This window comes from Hypanus sabinus, chromosome 23 (genome assembly GCF_030144855.1).
Source record: "Hypanus sabinus isolate sHypSab1 chromosome 23, sHypSab1.hap1, whole genome shotgun sequence".
NCBI lineage: Eukaryota > Metazoa > Chordata > Chondrichthyes > Myliobatiformes > Dasyatidae > Hypanus > Hypanus sabinus.
Window position 1 is genome coordinate 11,902,248 of NC_082728.1, and position 23,110 is coordinate 11,925,357.

The following is a 23,110-nucleotide window of genomic DNA, read 5'->3' on the forward strand; positions in this document are numbered from 1 at the left end:
ATTCTCAATGACTCTGCAGCCCACACAAAATGCTGGAGGAACACAAAACGCAAAATCTATGGCAAGGAATAAAGACTCAATATTTCGGGCCAAGACCTTTCAAGAGCCCTGATCAGGGTATCAGCCCAAATCACCAACTCTTTATTCCTTTCCATAGATGCTGCCCAACCTGCTGGATTCCTCCAACATTTTGTGTGCTGCCTTGGATTTCCAGCATCTGCAGAATCTCATGTGTTTACGACTTTGCAGCCACTGCACTACTGAGTACATTTATGGTACTATTCTTTATCATGGCCACATGGATGCTGTGGACGAGCAGCATCATAAAGCCAGCTTTCTTCCAATCCTAATGGGTGGTCTTGATAGGGTGAATGAGGGGGATTTCTTCAAAGGGAAGAAAGCCAGTAAACACCAGCCAAACCACAAAATAAAGCTTCTGCCAATCACTGGAGAAAAAAAATCACTGCTGGCATACTGCACAGTTACAAAGTCTGCAAGAAGACAGGATGGATTCTGAAAGGACCCCATTAAAATTCTGACAACTTTACACATGAAATAAATGGGATTGAAGGAGCTGTTCCATAGTTATTACATTTGACTTAACACATTTCGAACAACTCAACAAAATGGGCCTTTTCTAACCAGCATGAGACACAGAAACAGATGCAGTTCAGGACTGTGGAGAAGGTGAGACAGAACTTGCCCATTTGCAAAGCCACAGTGGGAAATGAGTGATTATCACCAGTAGCAGACAAGGTGATGAAAGTCAGACTGGCATACTGAAATGCCAAACTTACTAATCTAGAGAGGCCTTAAATGTGGCAGTAGTTTAAATTCAGAACCTTGCAACTTCGGCATCAGAACTGTAATGAAAAAAATTCAAATTGTTTGTACCTTTTAAGTGCAAAAATCATAGGGAAATCAAACTGCATGACACTAAACTCAATAGTGACATATCAACATTTCTATACAGTTATCATAAATAATGACAGGGATATGATTCAGTAAGCAGCAGACCAAATGGTTGGGACTATAATGGGTGCCCAGTGTCGACTGGATCAGGGAATAGGAAACCCAGCCAGTCATGTGCACCATTCAGGAGTCAGCTATCAGAGAGAAGATTGAAGGTACTTGCATAAGAGTATTTCAGCACAGAAACAGGCCCTTTGGCCCACTCTGAACATTTAACATCAGCTGCACCTGGTCTATAGTCTTCCAGACCCCTCCCATCCATGTACTTATCCAAACTTTCCTAAATGTTAAAATCAAACCCGCATCCACCACTTCTGCTGGCAGCTTGTTCCACACTCACACAACCCTCTGAGTGAAGTTCCTCCTTCAGGTTCCCCTTAAATATTTCACTGCTCACCCTTAACCTACATACAACCTCTAGTTCTAGTCTCACCCAAGCCTCTTTGTCTGCCAATACCCTTCATAATTTTGTATACCCCTATCAAATCTGCCCTCATTCTCCTGCGCTTCAGGGAATAAATTCTCAACTTAAACATGGAGAAGCACAGGGTTAGGCTCATCTCTGATGCTTCCATCATTGGCTGCCAAACAACTGAAAGGAGAAGGGTCAGGCCCTGTCTAAAAGCCACAATCTTCAGAAAGGATCAACAGAAAACCACTCTAGTCATAACACCGCATACTTTGATAATGGAGAACTTATGCTCTGCTAATTTTACTGAGGAACATTTAAAGCTCTGCATATCTTGCCACAAAACTTGCAGTATAAAATGAAACATTTGTACTTCCAGGAGAGACAGCTGACACAGTGACTGGGTAGACAGGTTGCTTAAGCTGTTCTCTTGGGCAAAACCTGAGCTCAATTCTACCCAACCTTGAGTTGCTGCTTGGGTCCCTTACTTAATTTTCTTGAGAAGTCAACACAGGGAATATTCAACTTTTGGGTCATTGTTAGTTAAGAGTTAGTGCATCAGTAAATTGTAAAAGGAAGAAGAATCTTACTTCAATGATACTCCTGACTGACCAAAATCCATACCCTGGAGAGAGAAAAAGATAAATTATTAATGGAATGGCCACTAGATGTCACCATCGATGCTTACAATCAATTATCCTTTTACAAATGTACTGCATTAACAATTTTTATTAATAATGAATCAGAACTGACATCAACTCTGCAATGATCAATACTGCTTTAGCCTTCATACACTGCAGCCCACCAGCTAATCCACCACACTGCATTATCACATCGACAAACCCGTTTTCAGACAAAGATGCGATGTTCAGCCTGTCATTTGTTTTGGTTTCAAGATTAATGCCAACTAGAATATCAGGAGAACTCATGGCTCTTTAATAGTATCAAGAGGCCTTTTTAGTCCATCTGATTGGTCTCGCAAGAGTTACCATACTGAAGTTGTTGCTTAAATACATAACAAGCAGATGACCTAGAAACTTGGATTAAGAGGTTTGTGTAGTGTATAGAGGTTGCTGTGTGTGAGATTACTATGTTGTAATTAAAGCCCTGAAGTTCAGCCTGAATCTCATGTGAATTTATTTGAAACCCAGCTATGAGCAATTTAATCTCCTGCTGGATTATGCATTGCTGATTGAATAACTCCGCTGTTTATACTGCAAGTGAAAAATCTTCTCAAGTACTGCTTGATCTCTTAAAGAAGGCTAGTGATTGAAGATGACTTTTGATATTTTAGCTCTTTTTAAAGAAAAAGCTGCAAAATATTAACATTCAGAGCATTTGATGCATTTAGTTGTCCAAATTCAGTGGCCACTTCATTAAGTACACACGCACACCTGCTCGTAAATGTAAATATCTAATCAGCCAATCTTGTGGCAGCAAATCAATGCATAACAGCTTTGAGGTTCAGAATGGAGAAGAAATGTGATCTAGGTGACTTTGACCATTGTTGGTGGCAGACAGGGTGGTTTGAGTAGCTCAAACTGCTGATCTCCTGGGATTTTCACACACAAGTCTCTAGAGACTAAGATAATGGTGTGAAAACAATATTTTTAAAAAATCCAGTGAGTGGTGGTCCTGTAGGAGAAAATAACTTCTTCATGAAAGAGGTCAGAGAATGGCCAGACTGGTTTAAACTGACAGGAGGGCGACAGTAACTCACACATTATGACAGTGGTGTGCAGAAGAACATCTCTGAATGCAAAACACGTTCCACCTTGAAGTGGATGGACTATGGCAGAAGACTACAAACATGTATTCAGTGGCCACTTTTTTTTAGGTAAAGGAAGTAACCACTGAGTGTATGTTTGGCAATGTTTATAAACAAAAGTCCATATACATCAAAGCACTGGGTTTTATGCTTGACGTTAAGTTGTAGTATTAATAAAACTTCCTCTTTTTATTCAGAAAATATACCATTGCAACAAATTGTCTGTTACATGTTCCCAAAGTTACGGATAAAACTCCGGCTAACTGGGAAAAATCTAGAAATAGTTGCTGCATTTTAATAAAGTGCATTGGCAGCTCACCCGCTATATTCTACTGTGAAAAAACAGCAGTGAAACACTCTCCCTCAACAGGTTGAGGAGACAGCATCAGATGAAGACTTCAAATTCAGACCTTTTTTGTTTGTTTGCGAGTAATATTAAAGGTTACAGCATCAGGTTTTTGTAACTTTATTGGCTACATACATGCATTAGGAATTTCCTCTGTATTTTGGCATGACATGCAACAAAATATAACAACAGTCAACAATTATTAGAATAAAGAATTAAATTAAAATAAACTTGGGCATTAAAGCATGGATATTGGAATAAAAGGTGCATAAGAATTTACAACGTAAAGAGCCTTATAAAATGTGGTTTGCAGTGTTCACAGTAGCGAGTTACTCAGAAACCAGGAGGAAGCATTTGGAACAGGCACGTTTGCTGAATGGGTAGTGTCTAAAGTAATCAGAACCCAAACCTTAGTTGTTGACAGATGGGACCAAGTTTACTGTTTATAACTTCCTGCAGAATATCCATGGAATTTGAAACTGGTAGAACATATAATGGATTACTGATGCTGTTTAGTGTTAAAATGGAATCAGTATATAGTTATAAATACCTGTGAAAAACTTGGCAGTGCCACACTGTAGGGCCTGGGTTTGAAAGAGTTTGTACTGGATGTAGGATGAGAAGTCATTCTTAAAGGAGAGCTGTAGTCAGGTGGAGGGATGGAGAGGTCTTCTTTCTGTAGAAGGTTCCCTGTGCTGCTGCTTTTTGCGTGGTTCAAACTGTAGGCAGAAACAAGGACACACTTAATAAAAACCTAGTTATGCCTCAAACATACCTTTTAACTGTGAAAGAAAGCAATAAACAGAATGCTTGAAATGGAGCAGGATTATCAAAGCTAAACATTCAAACGTACAACTGTCCCCATAAAGTCCACTATGGAAAATGGATCCTGACTGTGTGCTCAAGACTTAGCCTAATCACAAATAGGTAAGATGACAAAACTGAGGAAGTGTGGCATTTTTGGTGTTCTATTTTGCAAGTAATATATCAGAGTGTGGCTGCTCTGCTTCCTCTTGTGGAGATCAAAGATTCTCATTGCAATATTTCAAGTCATAACCCCATATTTATCCCTAAATCTGCTGATCAATTTGCTGTGTTGCTAGACTCCACATAGGGTACAAGGAGGACCTGTTGAAATTATTATGGGAAGAACAAACAAGTCAAAGAAAGACTTTGCTAATCCTGCACATCAACTTCAATGAGGACTGTAGACTGGCAGGTAAGGGTTGCTAAGTTTCTATTTTTCTAAAAATAATTGTGAAGTTTATTTTTAAGATGCTTTTAGACATTTCGATGATTTTTGAAAAGTACTTAATGATTGAATGAAATTTTAAAGTGATCCAAAAACATTCAGCTCCCATGAGTGGTAAAGTTGGGAGCTATCAATGCCTTCTGGGGTATTTCAGGGGAAGAGATTCCTCAGGGCATTTTCAGAGGACAAAATGCCATCAGACCAGGCTGCTGGAGTCAAGCTTGCTTCAGCCAGCAATACAGAATTTACATGGATACAAAGATACAAGATACATGGATACAAACGGATACAATACATGGATACAAAGACTAACTATGGGCAAGAAGTCCAAGTTTGTAGAACCTAACCCATGATATGGTCAATAACACACTGCAGGAGCTTGCTGTGTGCAAAGTGGCTGTCATGAATTACCCTTCAAAATTACCTTACCTCCAGTACCACCTCCAGGTGTAATATATAGGTATCTAAGTTTTCTTTTTAAAACTGGATTTTTACATATTCGTTTTTTTAATAGCAGGTATATACAGTGTTAACTAAAGTGATTCAGTAGGATTAATGTTGGTTCTATGCTTCAAGCTTACTTTCCTGCCTGAGCTGATGTTTAATGAGAAGACTTAGAAGTACACCAAATGGCCTACATCATTGGCAGTTCTTCCACATACTTGAAGTTGGCTTTGCTAAAAATATTCACTTTGTAACCTAGGCTGAGTCACCAAGGAGGATATTTTCCACAAAAATTCTTACTCAAGGAAGAAGGCACACTTTTAAAAACAAGTTTAAAATGATTAACTAGAAGTACAGACAGAAATAGCTAAAAACAGATTCTAGGTATAGATAGGTATGAAGATCTGAAAGAGGCAATTACTTACTAGCCTTACTAGGAAAACCATCAGTGCCTCCACTGATGTTCATCCCACTGCATCAGCAGTTAGTTCATTTGCGTTATAATTATATTATTTCACTGGTTATTAGGAACGCTTGTTCAGGCAGAATGCCAGGATGGATTAAAAAAAAGTCCTAGCTTAGCCATTATTGTAGTGTTGCTTTGAGTGCTGTTTGCTGACCAGCATCGTCAACTCATTATCAAGTCACACTAATCAATAAACCAAGCCATTTGGTAAGTTGGCAATCTAGCATAATGAGCACAAATTGTGCAAGAGAAATTATCACTTGTCATAGATTTATTTTTAAAATGATGAATAACTCTTAAATGCAGCCAAATTATTCCAATTCTTGTGTCGAATCAATCTACTCAATTGAACTCAAAATAAATGGCTCTTGGATGACATAGGTGGCATAGAATTTTTTTATATCAAACGACTCCCAAGAATTTAGCTTGACATAACTTTGAGCAGTTATATGAAGCACAACAGATGCTCACTTACACAACACAGTCACTGAATGAAGCAAATATTGATTTAATGTATGCAATGAAACAAAATGGACAGGCTGGCTATCACAGTCACAGAGGAACAGGCCCCCTCCCAAGGATAGTGGTCCAGGTGGATAAGTAGAATGACTTTCACCTGCTTCTAGATCAACTGGATATGTTAATTACAAGCTACTTTTCTTTTAACTATTCAGAAAGCTTTGATCAAGTGCTTTAAAAATGTAAATTATAAAAGCTATTTGAACAAATATCCACAGAAGTACTTGCTTTGTGAGGTGGATATAACAGATGGCTCTGAAATGGTTTTGAGAGTTTAAATCCATGGATGTACCATACATGCTAAAAAGCACTAGAATGTAGCAATGTGAGACAAAAGAGTTCCAAAAATGATTGGAGAGGCATTAAGCTGAGGTGTAAATCAAAGTTCTGGAGCAGGATCAGGCTGCATCTGTGAAAACACAGGAGTGGTTGATGTTTCAGGTTTGAACACTGAATCAAGTTTCAACCCGAAACATGAACCATCCCTCTGCCTCGACAGATGTCAGAGGCTTCGAAATACTCCTGCATTTTGCTTTTGGCTCTAAAAAGGCTTGCAAACAAAATCGAAAAGGAAATTTGGCACCTCAGAAAAACTGAGACAAGGCTTGGTTTGTAGATAAACAAATTAAAAACTGGACGCACATTTCTGACATGACATGCAAACTAATGAATTAATACAGAAGCCGTAGTAATCCTTTTCATAAAAAGTTACAATTATTCCACTTTTTAGGTCTTAAACTTGACTCTTACACCAGAATAAGCACGAAGAGCAAAGCCCAATTAGTAGTGGAGATGTGTAGGAAATGAAAATTTAGCTAAAAGACCAGAATTAAATGGAAAATTAAATCTTTGAAAGTGAATATTCATTCAATCTACAGCTCAAAAAAATGTTAGGTGTAAAGTTGTCATCATCAAGGCTAGTACAACCATGAAGCTTAATTATTACCATTAATGTTAACACAGCACACTGGACTATTAATACTTTGTGACATGAAGATAGCAGACACACCTGTTATGGTCCATACAAGATTTAGCAGTACACAGTGAAAAAGAAATCACCTTCCATAGAGAAAAAGCCTATTTAATGTTGTACTCAAAGAAGAAGAGGCACACCTCTGGCCAATGTAATAATGTGAAATGCAGGCAAAGAGGGGGCACCAGGAAAAAACACATTGGGCTAGTGTGGAGAAAATAGAGAAGGAATATAGTACATCTCCAAAGATGCGTTTTATTTTTAAGTAGCCACTTACCTATGTAAAATTTCACTCATTCCACCTTGCATTATACGGGTATAAGAGAAGGGAAACCATCCACGCCTGCAAGCAGAATGACAGAATAATTTCTCAATAATAGAAATAATAAGACATCTCCAATTTAAGCAAGCAAAAGTTCAGTTGGCAATGTCTCAGAATTCATAGTCATTTGACCTTAATAGCAATAAATTGGACTTGACAGAAACATTAATGCACAGTACATGGTTACTTACATCCGTGTCTTTTCATTTTCACCATAATGCCAGCCATCCTTAGCCTCAGGAACCAATAATGTGATGACATCACCTTCATTAAAGCTTAGCAGCGTACCGTTGCCTCTTGCTTGATGTGAAAAAATAGCTTGCACTTTGGTCCTTCCATTCTTTTCCAACCCAGCAGCCATTGAGCTTGACCGGGGCAAAGTCCTGGTCTCAGCTGAAGAGCAAGACAAGATAACTTCACGCAGGGGACAAAGTATTGGAAGAGTCTCTTATTTAACATGAGGGTTTGACAGATAGGAGCATGACTGAATACCTTCATTTTCAGGTCTTGACTTTAGCTTCAAAATAACACTATTAACCCTACCATTTACTTTTGAAACAGCAGTCTTGATCCCGTGAGATGCCGAAATATTACAATGCAGCATCTAGTTTGACTGTAGATCCATTTATTTTAAACATTGTCAAAATTAAACCCCACTTTATGAACTTAAGTAGAGCACAAAGATATCAGAAGTACCGTCATGCATAAGGCAAGCATGTAATTTTATCTATTAAATTCTCCCTGTCCAAAATATATTGAGTAGTCTTTTGGTAAAAAAAATTGAGAAGTAGTATCAAACTTTTGCCATACCGGAGAGTCACAATAATGACCTCATTAGTTCCATTTAGGACAGAGATGAGGCATTTCTTTAGCCAGATGGTGGTGAATCTGTGGAATTCATTGTCACAGAAGGCTGTAGTGGCCAAGTCATTGGGTATATTTATACAGAGGTTGTTCGGTGCTTGATTATTAAGGGTGTCATAGGTTACAGGGAGAAGTCATGAGAATGGTGTAGTGAGGATTAATGAATCAGCCATGATGGAACGGCAGAGCAGATTTGATGGGCTAAGAGACTTATCTTGCTCCTACAGTATGTCTTACGATCTTATCACCACAGCAAGATGCAATGCAAAGGAATTAAATGCAGCTATTTTTATAACAGGAAGAACCTGAAATTTAACAGCACTGAGTGGTTAGATTATAATTGAAGTGGTAATCGTCTGGTACTATAAATGTAGTTTAACTACCACTAGATTCCCCTGATTGTAGGTGATAAGCAGCATTTTTCATTTGCACCTTGCTGCCCAAGTGTGTTAAGGAGTGTAAGAGTTAAGTATATTTTGCACTACACGTTATCAGGTCCACGCCTCATTAAATACTGCTTATGACTAAAATAGCATGCAAGTCAGTGCATGACTGTAGTTCAAGGTACACTTGGCAACACATTAAATATTTGCTCTAAGCATTATGCAATATCTAGATCGTTGGTCACTTACCTAACAAAGGGGTGGCTTTCAAGGGCATTGCTTTTCGTGTCGGCAATGTATTGGAGTAGACCTCACTCTGCTGTTTGGGAAGTTGGGGTGGTGACGGTGGCTTTGGTTGAGCAGAATTCTGATAGCCCACTTGATGCGAGTTGGATAGGTCACCATTAGGCACTACAGAAACATCCTGGCCTGTCATGCGCTGAAATAGAAACAAGAATAATTACTCAGTATCTGATATTGTGAAAATAAATTAGCTTTTTCAAAATATACAGTACATAATCCATACAACAGCATGATGAAGTCCAGAGGTAGCAGTATTTCTTTATTTATCTTCATTTGTAATGAAGAGATTTCATGACTTGACCCTCAGTGATCGGGGGCAGCATTGTATCATAATGGTTAACATTAATGCCATTGCAGCATCAGAGACCCAGGTTTAATTCTGCTATTTGTACACTCTCCCCATAACACAGGTCTCCTTTAGGTGCCTGGGTTTCCTCCCACATTCTGAAGGCATACCTGTTATTGGGTCAATTGGTTACCTGGGTGTAACTGGGTGGCTCAAGCTCATAGGGCAAAAAGGGCCTGTTATGGTGCTGCATCTCTAAATAACATTCTAGCGTACGTCAAATATATTAAGAATCCAGATAAAGTTAAGTGCTTGAAAACTTTGTATGACAATTTGATCTTCAGTCACTTGAAGTGCAATACTTCAAAATGGATTTACTGTATATTATTAGTTAACTAAACAAACCTGAAGTAATTTTTTCTCCTTATAAAATCACTATGTGTAATTAAAACAATCTGTTTTTAAAACATCCATTTATTTTACCATAAAATTCAGTCGAAAGGTTCAATACCACATGGAAATTACACCACAGAAACTGGCCTTTTAACCAACTAATGCAAGCTAGTGTTTATTATTCACATCAACGTCACATAATCCCTTGTCTGATACATCCATTTTCCAAGTCTTGACTGCTGAAGTGATTTCTATTTGAACGCTTAAATACTGTACATGTCCCACATCTGCGCTGAGCCCGAGGTCAAGCATGGATGTTACATCTCGGCTGTCTACACGATACGCATGCCAGGGCAGTATGATGTGGAGAGCAAGCTACTGCCCACGTAACAGTCTCCTCCTCCCGACGCAGCTGATGAATCCAAAGGAACCGCAGAGACCGATACAGTTTGGCACCACTGGCATTGCAGGAGTTGCCAGTCAACATTGAACTCAATGCCCATATCTGCACATCAGTTGTTTTTCCAGTTCAATGCTTGGTCCTAGACCTTTCAACCACACAAAGGAATTAGTTTGAGCACCTTTTGTCCTGGCTCTCATGTTTAAAGATCTTAATTAAATCACCTGTATTCTCTCAGCTAATGGAGCTCAACTAATTTTTATTCTTTGTATTATATTTTATGCCTAACAGCATCCTGAGGAATTAGTGTTGTGCAGCCCAAACTGCCACAGCAATATTCCTAGAGAATGGTGTTCAAACATCTGCAACTTTACCAATTTACTCTGCCATCTGGCACAGTGTTTAGCTTATTATCAAGTTGCAAAAACTATCCTGCTGTTTTTAATAACTGTTGACACAGGATCAAATGTACAAAATGAAAAAGGGGAATGATAGGCTCGGTTCTTTATGCGATACTAAGAAAATAGAACAAAGAACAGTACAGCCCCCTCAGCGAACAATGTTGTGCTGACATTTTAACCTACTCCAAGACCAATCTAACCCTTCCCTCCTACATAGGCCCCCATTTTTCTTTCATTCGTGTGAATATCTGAGAGTCTTTTAAATGTCTCTAATGTATCCGCCTCCACAACCATCCCTGGCAGGTGTTCCATGCACCTACCACTCTGTGTAAAATAAAACTACCTCTGATATCCCCCCATACTTTCCTCCAATCTTAAAATCCTTCCCCTTATATTAACCATTAGGGTTAGCCCCAAGGAAAAGTCTTTGGCTGTCCTGTTATCATCTTGTACACCTGTCAATCCTCTTTCACTCCAAAGAGAAAACCCCTAGCTCACTCAACCTCATCTCATAAGGCATGCTCTCCAATCCAGGCAGATCCTGGTAAATCTCTTCTGTGAGCTCTCTCGTGCTTCCACATCCTTCCTATAACGAATGAACCAGAACTGAACACAAATCCAGGACCAACATCAACTTTCAAGAAATCTGGTATCCTCCCTTTAAGAAATTTAGCATTAGGTTTCAGCACAAAGCAAGCCAGTGAATCTAAGGGAAAAATACCTTTTGTAACTTACTCTAATTTATTATGGATGTGGTTTATTATGAGTCAACTATAGACATCACCAGTGAATCACTCTGCAACATACAGTATTACTTTTACAACTAACTACAAAATACCAAGTGCTGAAACGTGCAATCAAATTATGCCCACTTCAATCAAAAAGATATGTTCACTCATTCTTATCTGCATTAAAAAAAACCTCAAATGTTGTAGTGGCAGAATGGAAATACTGCCACTGAATTATTTTAGATATAGAAACATACCACCTCACATTCCACCAATCTGGTGGCATAAACAATGAATTCTCAAACTTCCAGTAATTGTGCTTCCTCCATCCCTCATTTTTCTTTTCCCTGTCTTTTTTCATCTCCTCCTGACCCAACTGGCCATCATAACTCTACATCAGCCACACACTCCTCCCTCTGGTTGCCCTCCCCCACATTCCTCCTTTTATTCCATGCTCCATTGCACTTTATTATCATATTGCATCACCTTTGGTTCTTATCACTTACCTTCCACCTTCTGACATCATTCCCTCTTCACCTGCCTCACCTGGATCCACTTTTCACCTGCAGTCTTGCTCCATCACTTTTCTCCGCTTTTTTATACTAACTATTTCACTCTTTCCAGTTCAGATGAAAGGTCTTAACCCAAAACGTCGACTATCCAGTTCCCTATTTCCTTCCCAACCCAACCAGCTGCTAAAGCAGCTTTTTTGTGTGTAACATGGCTTCCAGACAAATCCAGGTACATATTAAATCAGAAAGAAACTTCCAGCATTCTGAAACGGCAAAACAAATCTACTTGCATCTTTATCTGAATTTATTTATTTTTACCAGTAAAATAAAATCAGAAGGGCAACACAGTGCTCAGCCTGTCTGGGAAGTGTTCAACAAAACTGCTTAGATGGACAGAGTGAAAACTTTCATTCATGGCTGCATTATATTCTAATAAAAAAGTATGGATGCAATGTGCAGATTGATAAATCTCCTGAAAATCCTTCCCCTTGCCAAGTGCAGCATCCTGTAATTACTTTCCTGATCTGTTTTAGACTCAAGACACTTGATGTTTGTCATCACTGTAAGCCAATATCTAGCTGTTGGGAGGCATTATTCATATTGGATGAAGCCAGTTATTTCCCTTGCTGCAACATTAAAGAAGCACTAGATTAAAAAAAATTGTTGGACTAAGCCAACTTATAACTGAAAGGATTCATCACCAAGGGTAGGGAGCTTAAGTAAAAGATCACCATGTTCCATTGAGATTTTTCTACTATTATAAGAGTGAATAAGGGACTAGATGTCCAGGGGATTCAAGGTAGCAATATGAAGTGCTGAGAAGCTCACCTACGCACTTGCTATTTAAGTCCTGGTTCAAAATAAGCAGACAATTTATCTCATTAGAGGAGCAGCTCTAAATTTATATATATATAAAAAAACAGAGGAGCACATTTGAATGACATGCAATGCCTAATTCACAGGAATCCATACATCCAGGTAATGGCTTTGGTGCAATTCCCTGAACATTTTGAAAAATAATACTAATTAATGCCATATGGAAACTGTCTAACCTTTCCTTTTGGGAATTACTATAGATACTTGCTAGAATATACTCAAACTTTAGTGGTGAACATTAAAATACTTGCATCCAAGTTGTAAATTCAGGAACAGTGCCTAAAATAGACTACGTGAATATCTAACACCCTGCCTGATCTCCATCCTCAGTTAACTACACAGAGTAAATAGAAATAATTGGACTTTTAACATACAATTTTCTTCAAAAGCAAAATGATTCCCACAAAAAAAACAACCAGTAATTTTAGTTACAGCTCAGTTGGTAGCATCCTCATCTCCCAAGTTGTTTATTCAAACCCCGCCTCTGGGACTTGAGCACAAAAAGCTTAAGGGCAAAAAAAAACAGCAGATGCTGCAAATCTGAAATAAAAATAGAAAATGCTGGAAATACTCAGGTCAGGCATCACCCACACTGACAAAAACAGACTTACCGTTTTAGGCCCCTTCATCAGAAATGCAGTCTGATGCTCTAACAAAGTGCAGTGGGTGTGAGAAATGAGTTGTAAAATCAAACTCTCATTTGCTCTTTTAAATAATACACAAGATCCTGGGCTGGTATTTCAAAAGGAGAGCAAAGGAGTTATCCTGGCTGTGTTGAAATATTTATCCCTCAATCAACATTTATAAGATAAATTGTCTATTAGTAGTACTGCTTGAGAGCTTACTATGCTTAAACTGGCTGCTGCACTTCCTACATAATAGTGATATCACTCCAAGAGGTATTAGTTATACACCTCCTGTACCTAACAAAGTGGCCACGGAATGTACGTTACAGTATTGGTCTTCTGCTGGTGTAGCCCATCCACTTCAAGGTTCAGTCTGTTGTACATTCAGAGATGTTCTTCTGCACACCACTGCAGTTATTTGGCTTTCCGTTAGCTTGAACCAGTCCGGGCATTCTTTTCTGACCTCTCTCATTCACCCAACGAACTGCCGCTTGCTGGAAATTTTTTGCGCCACTCTCTGTAAATTCTAGAGACTGTTGTGTGTGAAAATCCCAGGAGATCAGCAGCTTGGATACTCTAACCACCCATTCGGGTACCAATAACCATTCCACGGTCAAATTCACTTAGATCACATTTCCTCCCATTTATGATGTTTGTTCTGAACAACTGAACCACTTGACCATGTCTGCATGCTTTTATGCATTGAGTTACTGCCACGTGATTGGCTGATTAGATTTGTATTAATGAACACGTGTACTCAGTGAAGTAGCCACTATATATAGAAACACAATTCATGAAAAGCACGACAGAAATACCTTTACGATTGCACAGCAACTTCATGTGCTTAACTGTGCATGTACGACACACTTGTCTTCATAGACCAGGGCACAAAATATATTGCAATGTTACAAAATACTTTCTAGTCACCATACTGTAGGGAGAACATGAGTATGCTGGAGAGAGTACAGAGATTCACTAGGATGTAGCCTGGATTGGAAGACTTTAGTTACGGGGAGTTAGATTGACTGAACATTTTAGCCCAGAATGGAGGAGGATCAGATATGCCCTGACAAGAAAGAGTATGATGAGAGATATCCACTTCTCATAAAAGATGGCCTTACTGAACACCAACATCACGAATTTCACCCAAGACTGAATGATGCATCAGAGTAATTCTGAGCTACAATTAATATGCCTTAGTCTTTTCTAGGAGGTAGAAAAGGACATACAGACTCATGTATGAAAGCTATTCAATTCCCATTAAAGAAAATACCAGAAACCAAACTCTAACATCAGTTTCCAGGGGTAATGAGTAGCTATAGTTTAAGAAAGGAACCAAGGTGGAAAATGTATGTATACTTAAACAATTTGACAAACATTTCATTAAGTATTTAAGTGCAACATTGATTTATATTTTATGAATGTGTATTCTAGCTCTGTCTGTATATGAATACTCTCCCATTCAATGAATAAGAAGCCAGCAACATTTTACCTGCATAGTTCTTATAACCAGTATTCATGATTTTAAATGTTTGTAACTGTCATTTTACAGAAACAATCTGTCACAATGTTTTACAACCCTTTCTAAAGGCACCTGTCAAGACCTCATAAGCATCAAAAATATGGAGGTAACGGAGTTAGGTTGGGCTGTATTCAGTTTAATTATGTGGGGATTGACATTAATAACAATATTTAATAATCAAGTTCTGGGGAGTGCTCTCATTTCTATCTAATAAGGAATGCAACAAAACCTCTTGGTATAACTCTAACTCTGTGGAAGAATAATCTATGATCACCTAAAAGTTGTCATATATACATCACACCATACAGCAAAATGAGTCATTTTGCATCAATGACCAACACAGTCCAAGAAGGCAGTCCCCAAGTTTCAACATACCCATAAATAACCCGTAGGTCTTTTTGGAATGTGGGAGCATACTGGACTACCAAGGAGGAAACCCACACCTCCAAAGTAAAAAAAATTCTTGAAAGAAAATGATAAGCAAAGTCAAACAGACTCCCATAAATTATATTTCTCATTATGCATTAAACATATCCATTTAGAATCAGGATACAGGATTAAGGTTATTGCTCTGCCCATTGTCCATGCCAGCCAAAAATGAAGCCATTTAGGCTACTCTTACTTTCCAGCTGCTGGATGATAACTACATGGGTCAGCTGCTCATACAGATGTGATGTCTACTTCAATCTCCACCATCCTTTCGGGCGGTGAACACCAGACCCCAAACTACTTCACTAGGTTCTTGGACGCTTCCTGATATGTTAGGCATAAGTGGAAAGAGGTGATGAGTGTCCCGACAGAATTTATTAGTCAGCAAGATACTCATTTGAAACTGATAAGATTAAGTCAGTTTTACTTTCCCAATTACAAAATTGCCTAGACATGGCAGTGGTCCATTTGCAAATAGGCAAATCAGAGGTGTTTTTTTTTAAGTGCAAGAAATACTGAACCAGTCAGAGAGAGAGAAAAATTGTTTGTGTCTCAAGTCTATAGCCTTTCTGACCAGTAACCAGTAGTTTGAATTATTAAGGTTAGTTTTATTTGTCACATGTACAGCAAATTATACAGGGGAAAATGTTTAAAAGCTGGACCTGTCAAACCTTACGCTAACTGCTAAGCTATCATACTGAACATTCCTTGAGCCAAAGGACAAAACATGGAAAAGTATATATGATTTTTGATAATCCTTTTGAAATTACCCTGAGCACTTACAGTTAATGAAATACATTTTAAAAGATGTCACCACAATATAGGAATTTACAACACTGAAACAGTAATGCAATAGTAACCAAACGATTTGGCTTAGAGATTCTGCTTGAGGGATAAATACTGGTGAGTACATTGAGGAGAGCTGCCTTTCTATTTTTCAAAGCAGAAATGTGAAGTGGGGGGGGGGGGAAGGGGGGTCTTCCAGGCTGACTAGAGATCAGGTAGTCTCATCTGCAGCACTAGAGGAAATCAGCCAAATTTCTGAGTTCATGTCTCCAGAAGCGACTTGAGTTCATAATTATTTGTCTCAGAGGTCATACTGCTACCTATCAAACTATAATGGGAACAGAATTCAACTAGTTAATAAATACAGCAGATTACTTGGTATTATAAAAGTTACTTTGCATAAATAATAGAGCTGTACAACTATATTACTGACAATAATAATTGCTACTTACAGAGTTGAGACCCATATTGCTTCCAACGAAGGGTGCAAGTTCTGGTGGTACAGGTAGAGGTTTAGCACCAGGAATGGGGTCGGAGATGATCAGCCCCGATTTGGCAGCGGCAGCAGGGTCAGAGGCAAGTGTTCCTCCATTGCCAGAGGACATCTGCTGCACCAATGATATTGCATGATCAGGAATTTTGGATGGGTCGCTGCAAGCCTGTTGCCAACCAGGAAGCTTTTGCGTTACCATGTCCTTGCCCTATAAAAGAAAACCAATTTAAAGAGTGAAACTAACAATTTCTAAGTAAAATATTTTAGGGTAAGTGCACACAAAATACTGAAGGAACTCAGCAGATCAGGCAGCATGGAGAGGAATATATAGTTGATGTTTCAGGCTGAGACCATTCTTTAGGATTAACCAGGTTCTTGAGAGGTCAGTGCCTTAAAGAGGTTGCAGGATAGTAGTGGAAGCAGGCAATTTAGTGGAGTTTAAGAGGCTTTTAATAGAAATACAACTATATAGGGAATAGAGGGATACAGCAACTACAGGACTTCTCCATTGCTTATGTGGAATTACTCCCACATTACACACTGTAAATACTAACGCTCAAATAGAATGAAAAGAATCCATATCACTGCCTGTATTCAGTTAAATAATCTCATGCAGGATGACAACTGTCCCATAACCTCTACAGATTAGCCACCCCAGCATCCAGGACACCTTCAAAAGGTGATGACTCAAAAAGGGAGCATCCATCAGTAAGGACACCAATCACCCAGGACATGTTGTTTTCTCATTGCTACCATCAAGGTGGTGGTACAGAAGCTTGAAGACACATGCTCAATGTTTCAGGAACAGCTTCTTCCCCTCCACCATCAGATTTCTGAATGGACGATGAACCCATGAACACTACCTCAGTACTTATTCGCTTTCCTTTTTGCACTACTTATTTAATCTTTTAAATCAAAAAATAAAAACTGTAAATTATAATGTGTATTGCAATATACTGCTGCAGCAAAACAAATTTCATGACATATACCAATGATACTTAACCGGATTCAGGAGACATCCTTAAACACCAATAGAGCTGAGGTGTGATGACCAACTCCATGGAGACCTTGCTAACCTTAAGTAGTAAATTTAGTTACAAAATAATGACCTACTGGTATGTGTAGAACAAATCCCCACCATTAGGTGACCAGTAGAGAAACAGAACAAAAAGGAATTGCCTGCATTCTTTATTCCTCTTCAAACATTACTGAAAAACTGTTGCAGTTGATACAAGGATTTTCAAAATACTTACCCTGCTATGGTATACCATGTTATTCTTAGCAACCGTACACTGCCTCTCCACCAAAAAGGAATACCGCCTCCGTTCCTCACTCAATGCAGTTTTGTATCCATTTCCGATAAAGCTGTCCAGATCCACTTGCTTTTTACTTATCGTCTCTGCATACTACAGGAAAGAGAGAGCAGGAAGAATTTTAAACTAATTAGACTATAATGAAAACATTTCCAATTATAATTACCAGGGTTGGCTTATAGTTGACATTATCCAGATAACATTTAATTTTTAATGCACATTGTTAAATATTTCAGAAGTTCAACTGCAGCTTGGGAGTGTATGGACATTAATCAAGGAAACATACTGCATGGCACAGTTTCCAATAGAACAGCCACATTGTGATCAATTTACTGAATATTCAGACTTCTTAATTCATCAGAATTTGGCTCAGATAATAAATTTGAAATGTTGGCAGCATTTTCTATATGTAAATATAAATAATTTAAAAGTGTTCCATTTCTGCACAATCAAAGTGCAAGCTGTGTTAAAATATAGAATCCTAACTATTCTAAACAACTTGTATCTCCACAGCAAGTGTCGCTTGGATTAGAAACATACAAAAGTGTCATAAGCAACATAATGGCAACTGTGCAATCATAAAGATCTTCAAACAACTTCTTGAGGAGCTTATATTACAATCCTATAGAATGTGGTTACTCATTTTCCAAGGCAATTAATTTTCAGTTTTATTGAATGCAATGTACAACTTTCTAAAATAGGAATTAAACTCTTTTGGATTCTGCACAGTATGAATATTATAGACAGTTGCAATATGGTTCAAATGTTTAAGACTACTTCAAAAATATTAGACCACAAGACATACGAGCAAAATTAGACCATTCAGCCCATCAGGTCTGCTTCACCATTCCATCATGGCAATTTGATTCTCTCTCTCAAACTCATTCTCTTTACCTTTTCCCCCACAATCTTTTGATGTCCTTACTCATCAAGAACCTATCAATCTCCATTTTAAATAGACCTGATGATTTGGTCTCCATAATCATCTGTGGCAATGAATTCCACAGATTCACCACCCTCTGGCTAAATAAACTCCTCCTCATCTTTGTTCTAAACGGCCATCTTTGTATTCTGACACCGCTCAAACACAAGCCTTAAGAGTACTCAGAAATGAAATATAAAAGATTACATTTTTAATGAAATTAAAGTTATTAAAGCAAACAAACTGCTAAATCACTTCATAAAATTCTGCAGGATGTAAGTTATTCGACAGGTTTGTTGCTGTGCTCAGTCATGAACATACTCCCTCTAACGTGGGAGTTTGAATACACAGCCAAAGTGGAAACAAACATGGTGTTAGAAGAAATATATTTTTAATGAGTTCAGTAAACTTTAATAAAGAATTCCTAAATCTCTCTCCAAAACAAGTTGATAAAGCACTGCAATTTTAAATATGCTCTTCATCTAATAATGTGTGGAGTTTGCTTTGGAATGTTTTCTTTGGAGTGTCGTAGGTGGAAAGGTGACCTGACAGAAGCAGATAAAATTATGAGAGGCATAGATAGGGTAGAGGGTAGAAATGTCAAACACTAGAGGGGATGCCTTAAACATGAGAGGGGTAAAGTTTAAAGGAGATTCACTAATTTTGTTTTATATACATAGAGTGTGGTAGGTGCCTGGAATACAATGGTAAGTGGTGGTCACAGACATGTAGGCAAACACAGGCACGTGAATATGCAGGGAGTACAGGGAAATAGACCATGGGCAGGCAAATGTGATTATTTTGGTTCTGCATTAGGGATAGCAGACAAAAAGGGCTGGAAGGTTTATTCCTTTGCTATCCTGCTCCACAAAATGGTCACAAAGAAATCAAAAATGCCTCCACTTTCCGACTCCTGCAACTTCCATTCCAGCAAATAGAAATCTAACACACTGTTCCTTTTACCTCAGACTTCTAGTCACATCGAGAGTGATACCTCTCAATATGACTGATTTGACAGCTCCATCTAAAAGTAGCTCAATTTTCCAATGGAGGCTCAGTAACTGGTATATCTGATTTGAGTTATGGAGCCCCGTGCACAATTTAGACAACGATACCAGATATCCTTTGGTCCATGAGCCAGAACTCTACTAGCCACAATTCTGCCATGGCTGCTCAAATCATGTAAATTTCCCTTGGGATCAATAAAGTATGTCTGTCTGTAAATTTGACAAAAAAAAGGTGACTTTATTAAAACTGTCCTCCAAATGCACTTACTTGCAGCTCCTAATAGAAGTTTGAGAACTAGAACTATCAAAAAGCATCCAAATTGGAGTCACCGACTATTGACATGCAAACAAAATTTTAGCTGACAGAATTCTTAAAAAATGCTAAATATTATACTCCAAATTAAGAAGCCTGAACTTCACCTCTATTTATTATTTACCATAAACTTTCAAATATGTTCACGCAAACAATTCTCCATTATTGTTCTTTGTTCTCAATCCATGTTCTTGAAATGTGAAGGGAAAGCTCATGTGAAAGGGTTAAAAAAAATAGGTAATGCAGAACAAAAGTAAAGAACAATTACAGTCAGCAATGTGCATTTATGTGGTGCTTTTAGCATACAATGTATCCAGGTGTTTCAGAAGAACATGTTCAAATAGAATTGAGCACTAAGCTACACAAGGACAAATGGCAGACAAGCAAGAGCTGAATCCAAGTAGCAGGCTTTAAGATGCAGCTTGGAATGACATAGAAAAACAGAGGGTTAAACCCAACCCACAAAAATATTTGACAAACTTGATATCCAATTCCTAACAACTATATTGAATACAAATTGTGTCTATTGCAATGGATGATATAAGAAAATGGTAGTAGGGAAAGACTGAGTAAACAATAATTTATTATACATCTAACCTTGCTCTAAGTAACCTAGGCCTTTTCCTCAGATACTAACGGTCTACTTTCCTGTACACAAGTTGACTGTTAATATCTACTGACTAAGATGTGAAGAACAGCCAAATTTGCAGTCTTTATTTAGGTATATCAGCGTAATCACAGAAGTGTTGAAAGTACTGTACTAAAATAAAGTGCAAAAAGTCAATGCTTTTTATTGCAACACACACAAAATGCTGCAGGAACTCAGCAGACCTACAAAAGGGTCTCAGCCTGAAACGTCGACTGTACTCTTTTCCATAGGTGCTGCCTGGCCTGCTGAGTTCCTCCAGCATTGTTGCTTGGGCTTCCAGCATTTGTAGACTTTCTCTTGTTTGTAATGCATTCTATTGGTTCAGGTCAACAGTGATCAATGCAGCTTTGAAAAGGCAAATTTCTGGGAAACTTTATCCACAGATGGAAACAAACATGACTTTTCACTTCAGATAGAAAAGTACACTATTACCTTGTTTATGAACGTGTGCAAAGAGGATTATGACTTAGCTACATATTTCTAAATTGAAACTCACATGAGATTATTTGGTATTTAGCAGGGAATAGTGACAAATTGTGAATTTGAATTTAAAATTGAAATGTTTATTAAAAATATTTTCACTCAGAAGACTTAAAACTTCAGTCAAAGATCTACTTGCTTACTTACAGATACAGCACAGTAATAGGCCCTCCCAGCACAAAGAGCCAGTACTGCCCAATTACACATGTGACCAATTACCATACTAACCCATCTGTCTTTGGAATGTGGGAGGAAACTGGAGCACCCAGAAGAAACTCTTGTGGTCACAGGAAAAGTACAAATTCCTTACAGACAGCAGTGCAATTGAACCTGGGTCTCTAGCATTGTAATAGCATTACGCTAACAGCTATGCTACAATGCACATAATTTAGCAACAACTCTGAATCCAATCTGTGTTTATTTGGGCATTAGAAATTGCAATAGTTACCTGTGAGAGAATGGATAAAACAGCACCAAAATAGAGGATGGGTTGGCAAGTAAGTTGTGCATAACTTTGGAAACAAGTTTAACAGAAACTGATTACACAAACAAAATGTTCATCATGCCTGCTCATTTGAACTTAAAACAATCCTAAGTCTTTGTGCTGAGGGGCACTTCACTCTATCTACAATAACATTTTAAGTGGTCCTTTTAACTAGAAAGATTTCCTTAAACATCTTTGAACTTCAGTTATTGCATGGAAATATTTTCCCATAACAAATTGTTTTCTATTAAAAATCTCATGATGGGCTGTTGCCATAGCTACAGGAAATAGGTCATAGCTGAAATTCTTTTCATAGCTGGGAACAGCATTGCTTAAGAAAGGAAATCTACTGAATCAGTTAAACTGAACATACAGAAACTCACTACTGATACATTGTTCTGTTATCAGTTGATCAATGTATAAAATAAATAAAAAGATATTGGAGTGCACTAAGGACATTGGCATGAAAATAGGCACACAGCATTCAATCCATGAGTCATTATCCACTGAGTATAGTTACTGTACAAAGATGCAACCTTTGGACTTACTGAGCCAATTAGCACATGTACTGGTGTGACACTGTTCTCCCCCACCACCAATTGCACTACTGCAAATATAGAGGATGTTATTTATAGAAATGTTTTAAAGGCAATATTTCAGGCTTTCATCTAACTATTTGCCTTCAATGTCTTCTAAATCAGTTTAATTGCAGTTGAGGTAGAATGAAGCAGATGCCAACAGCCAACTCTCCCTCCTCCTCTACATTGCCTCAGTAAACCAGTGTAGGAGGAGAGAGAGAGAAAAGCAATTTGAAAACTTGTGTGGTTGACACAAGAACTTTTGCCAAATTGGATTATGATCTTCGAAGCTTGAACTACAATTATAGATTAATTAGATACTTTTAGAAACATCTTAAACACAGTTATCCATTCTATAGAAACAATAATTGGGAGTTACAATGATTGTTACTACCAATCTACAAATGAATTCTCATTAAGATTCTGCATTTCTAATTATACCATTGAACTATACAATGCAATAGAGTGCATTCAATATAATATGGAGGTGGTGGTGGAAAAGAATGAGAGATAAGGCACAATAATCTACAATCAAGGTGACACACGACCCAAACATTCTTTAACCAGACACTTAGATATCAAAAGTAATTCACCGCCACTGCCAGACTGGATGTTATCTTGCACTAATCATTCCTATTTCTTGGTTTCAACAGTACATTGAGTCAGGATGATGCTGACAGTAACATTAATTAGACGGGACAACCATGAAGCACTTTTAGGCTGGTCCATCATTAGCAGAAATAAAGGGCTACTGGTCTTGTTTTGGTGATGACAGTTGAATTGTCAGCTCCCAAGAAGCAGCTGTCAAGTTTGGAATGTTACCACAACAAACTGGTGGGCAGCAATGCCCAGCTTAAACAGACAACTTTTGATCCAAGTATTCTGAAGGTT

General features: G+C 38.1%; 1 protein-coding gene and 1 long non-coding RNA gene across 4 annotated transcripts in view; one reads left to right on the forward strand and one right to left on the reverse strand.

Moving 5' to 3' along the window:
- Positions 1–23,110, forward strand: part of LOC132379974 (uncharacterized) — an 89,311-nt gene that overhangs the window by 25,901 nt on the left and 40,300 nt on the right. Inside the window, exons 2-4 of one of the 3 annotated variants that reach the window (XR_009507585.1) lie at positions 4,599–4,714; positions 14,796–14,871; positions 18,300–22,065. This is a non-coding gene — a long non-coding RNA (uncharacterized LOC132379974). Of the gene's footprint in view, positions 1–4,598; positions 4,715–14,795; positions 14,872–18,299; positions 22,066–23,110 lie in introns of those variants that run through there. The other 2 variants (XR_009507584.1, XR_009507586.1) reach the window with 2 other exon arrangements.
- LOC132379972 (brain-specific angiogenesis inhibitor 1-associated protein 2-like) overlaps positions 1–23,110 on the reverse strand; it is an 89,908-nt gene that overhangs the window by 4,038 nt on the left and 62,760 nt on the right. The window contains exons 7-14 of the mRNA XM_059948390.1: positions 17,727–17,879; positions 16,433–16,681; positions 8,968–9,157; positions 7,663–7,864; positions 7,427–7,492; positions 4,046–4,214; positions 1,972–2,006; positions 798–863 (exon numbers count right to left, since the gene is read on the reverse strand). Coding sequence (XP_059804373.1) covers positions 836–863; positions 1,972–2,006; positions 4,046–4,214; positions 7,427–7,492; positions 7,663–7,864; positions 8,968–9,157; positions 16,433–16,681; positions 17,727–17,879 — 1,092 coding nt within the window. The 3' untranslated portion in view covers positions 798–835. The remainder of the gene's footprint in view (positions 1–797; positions 864–1,971; positions 2,007–4,045; positions 4,215–7,426; positions 7,493–7,662; positions 7,865–8,967; positions 9,158–16,432; positions 16,682–17,726; positions 17,880–23,110) is intronic.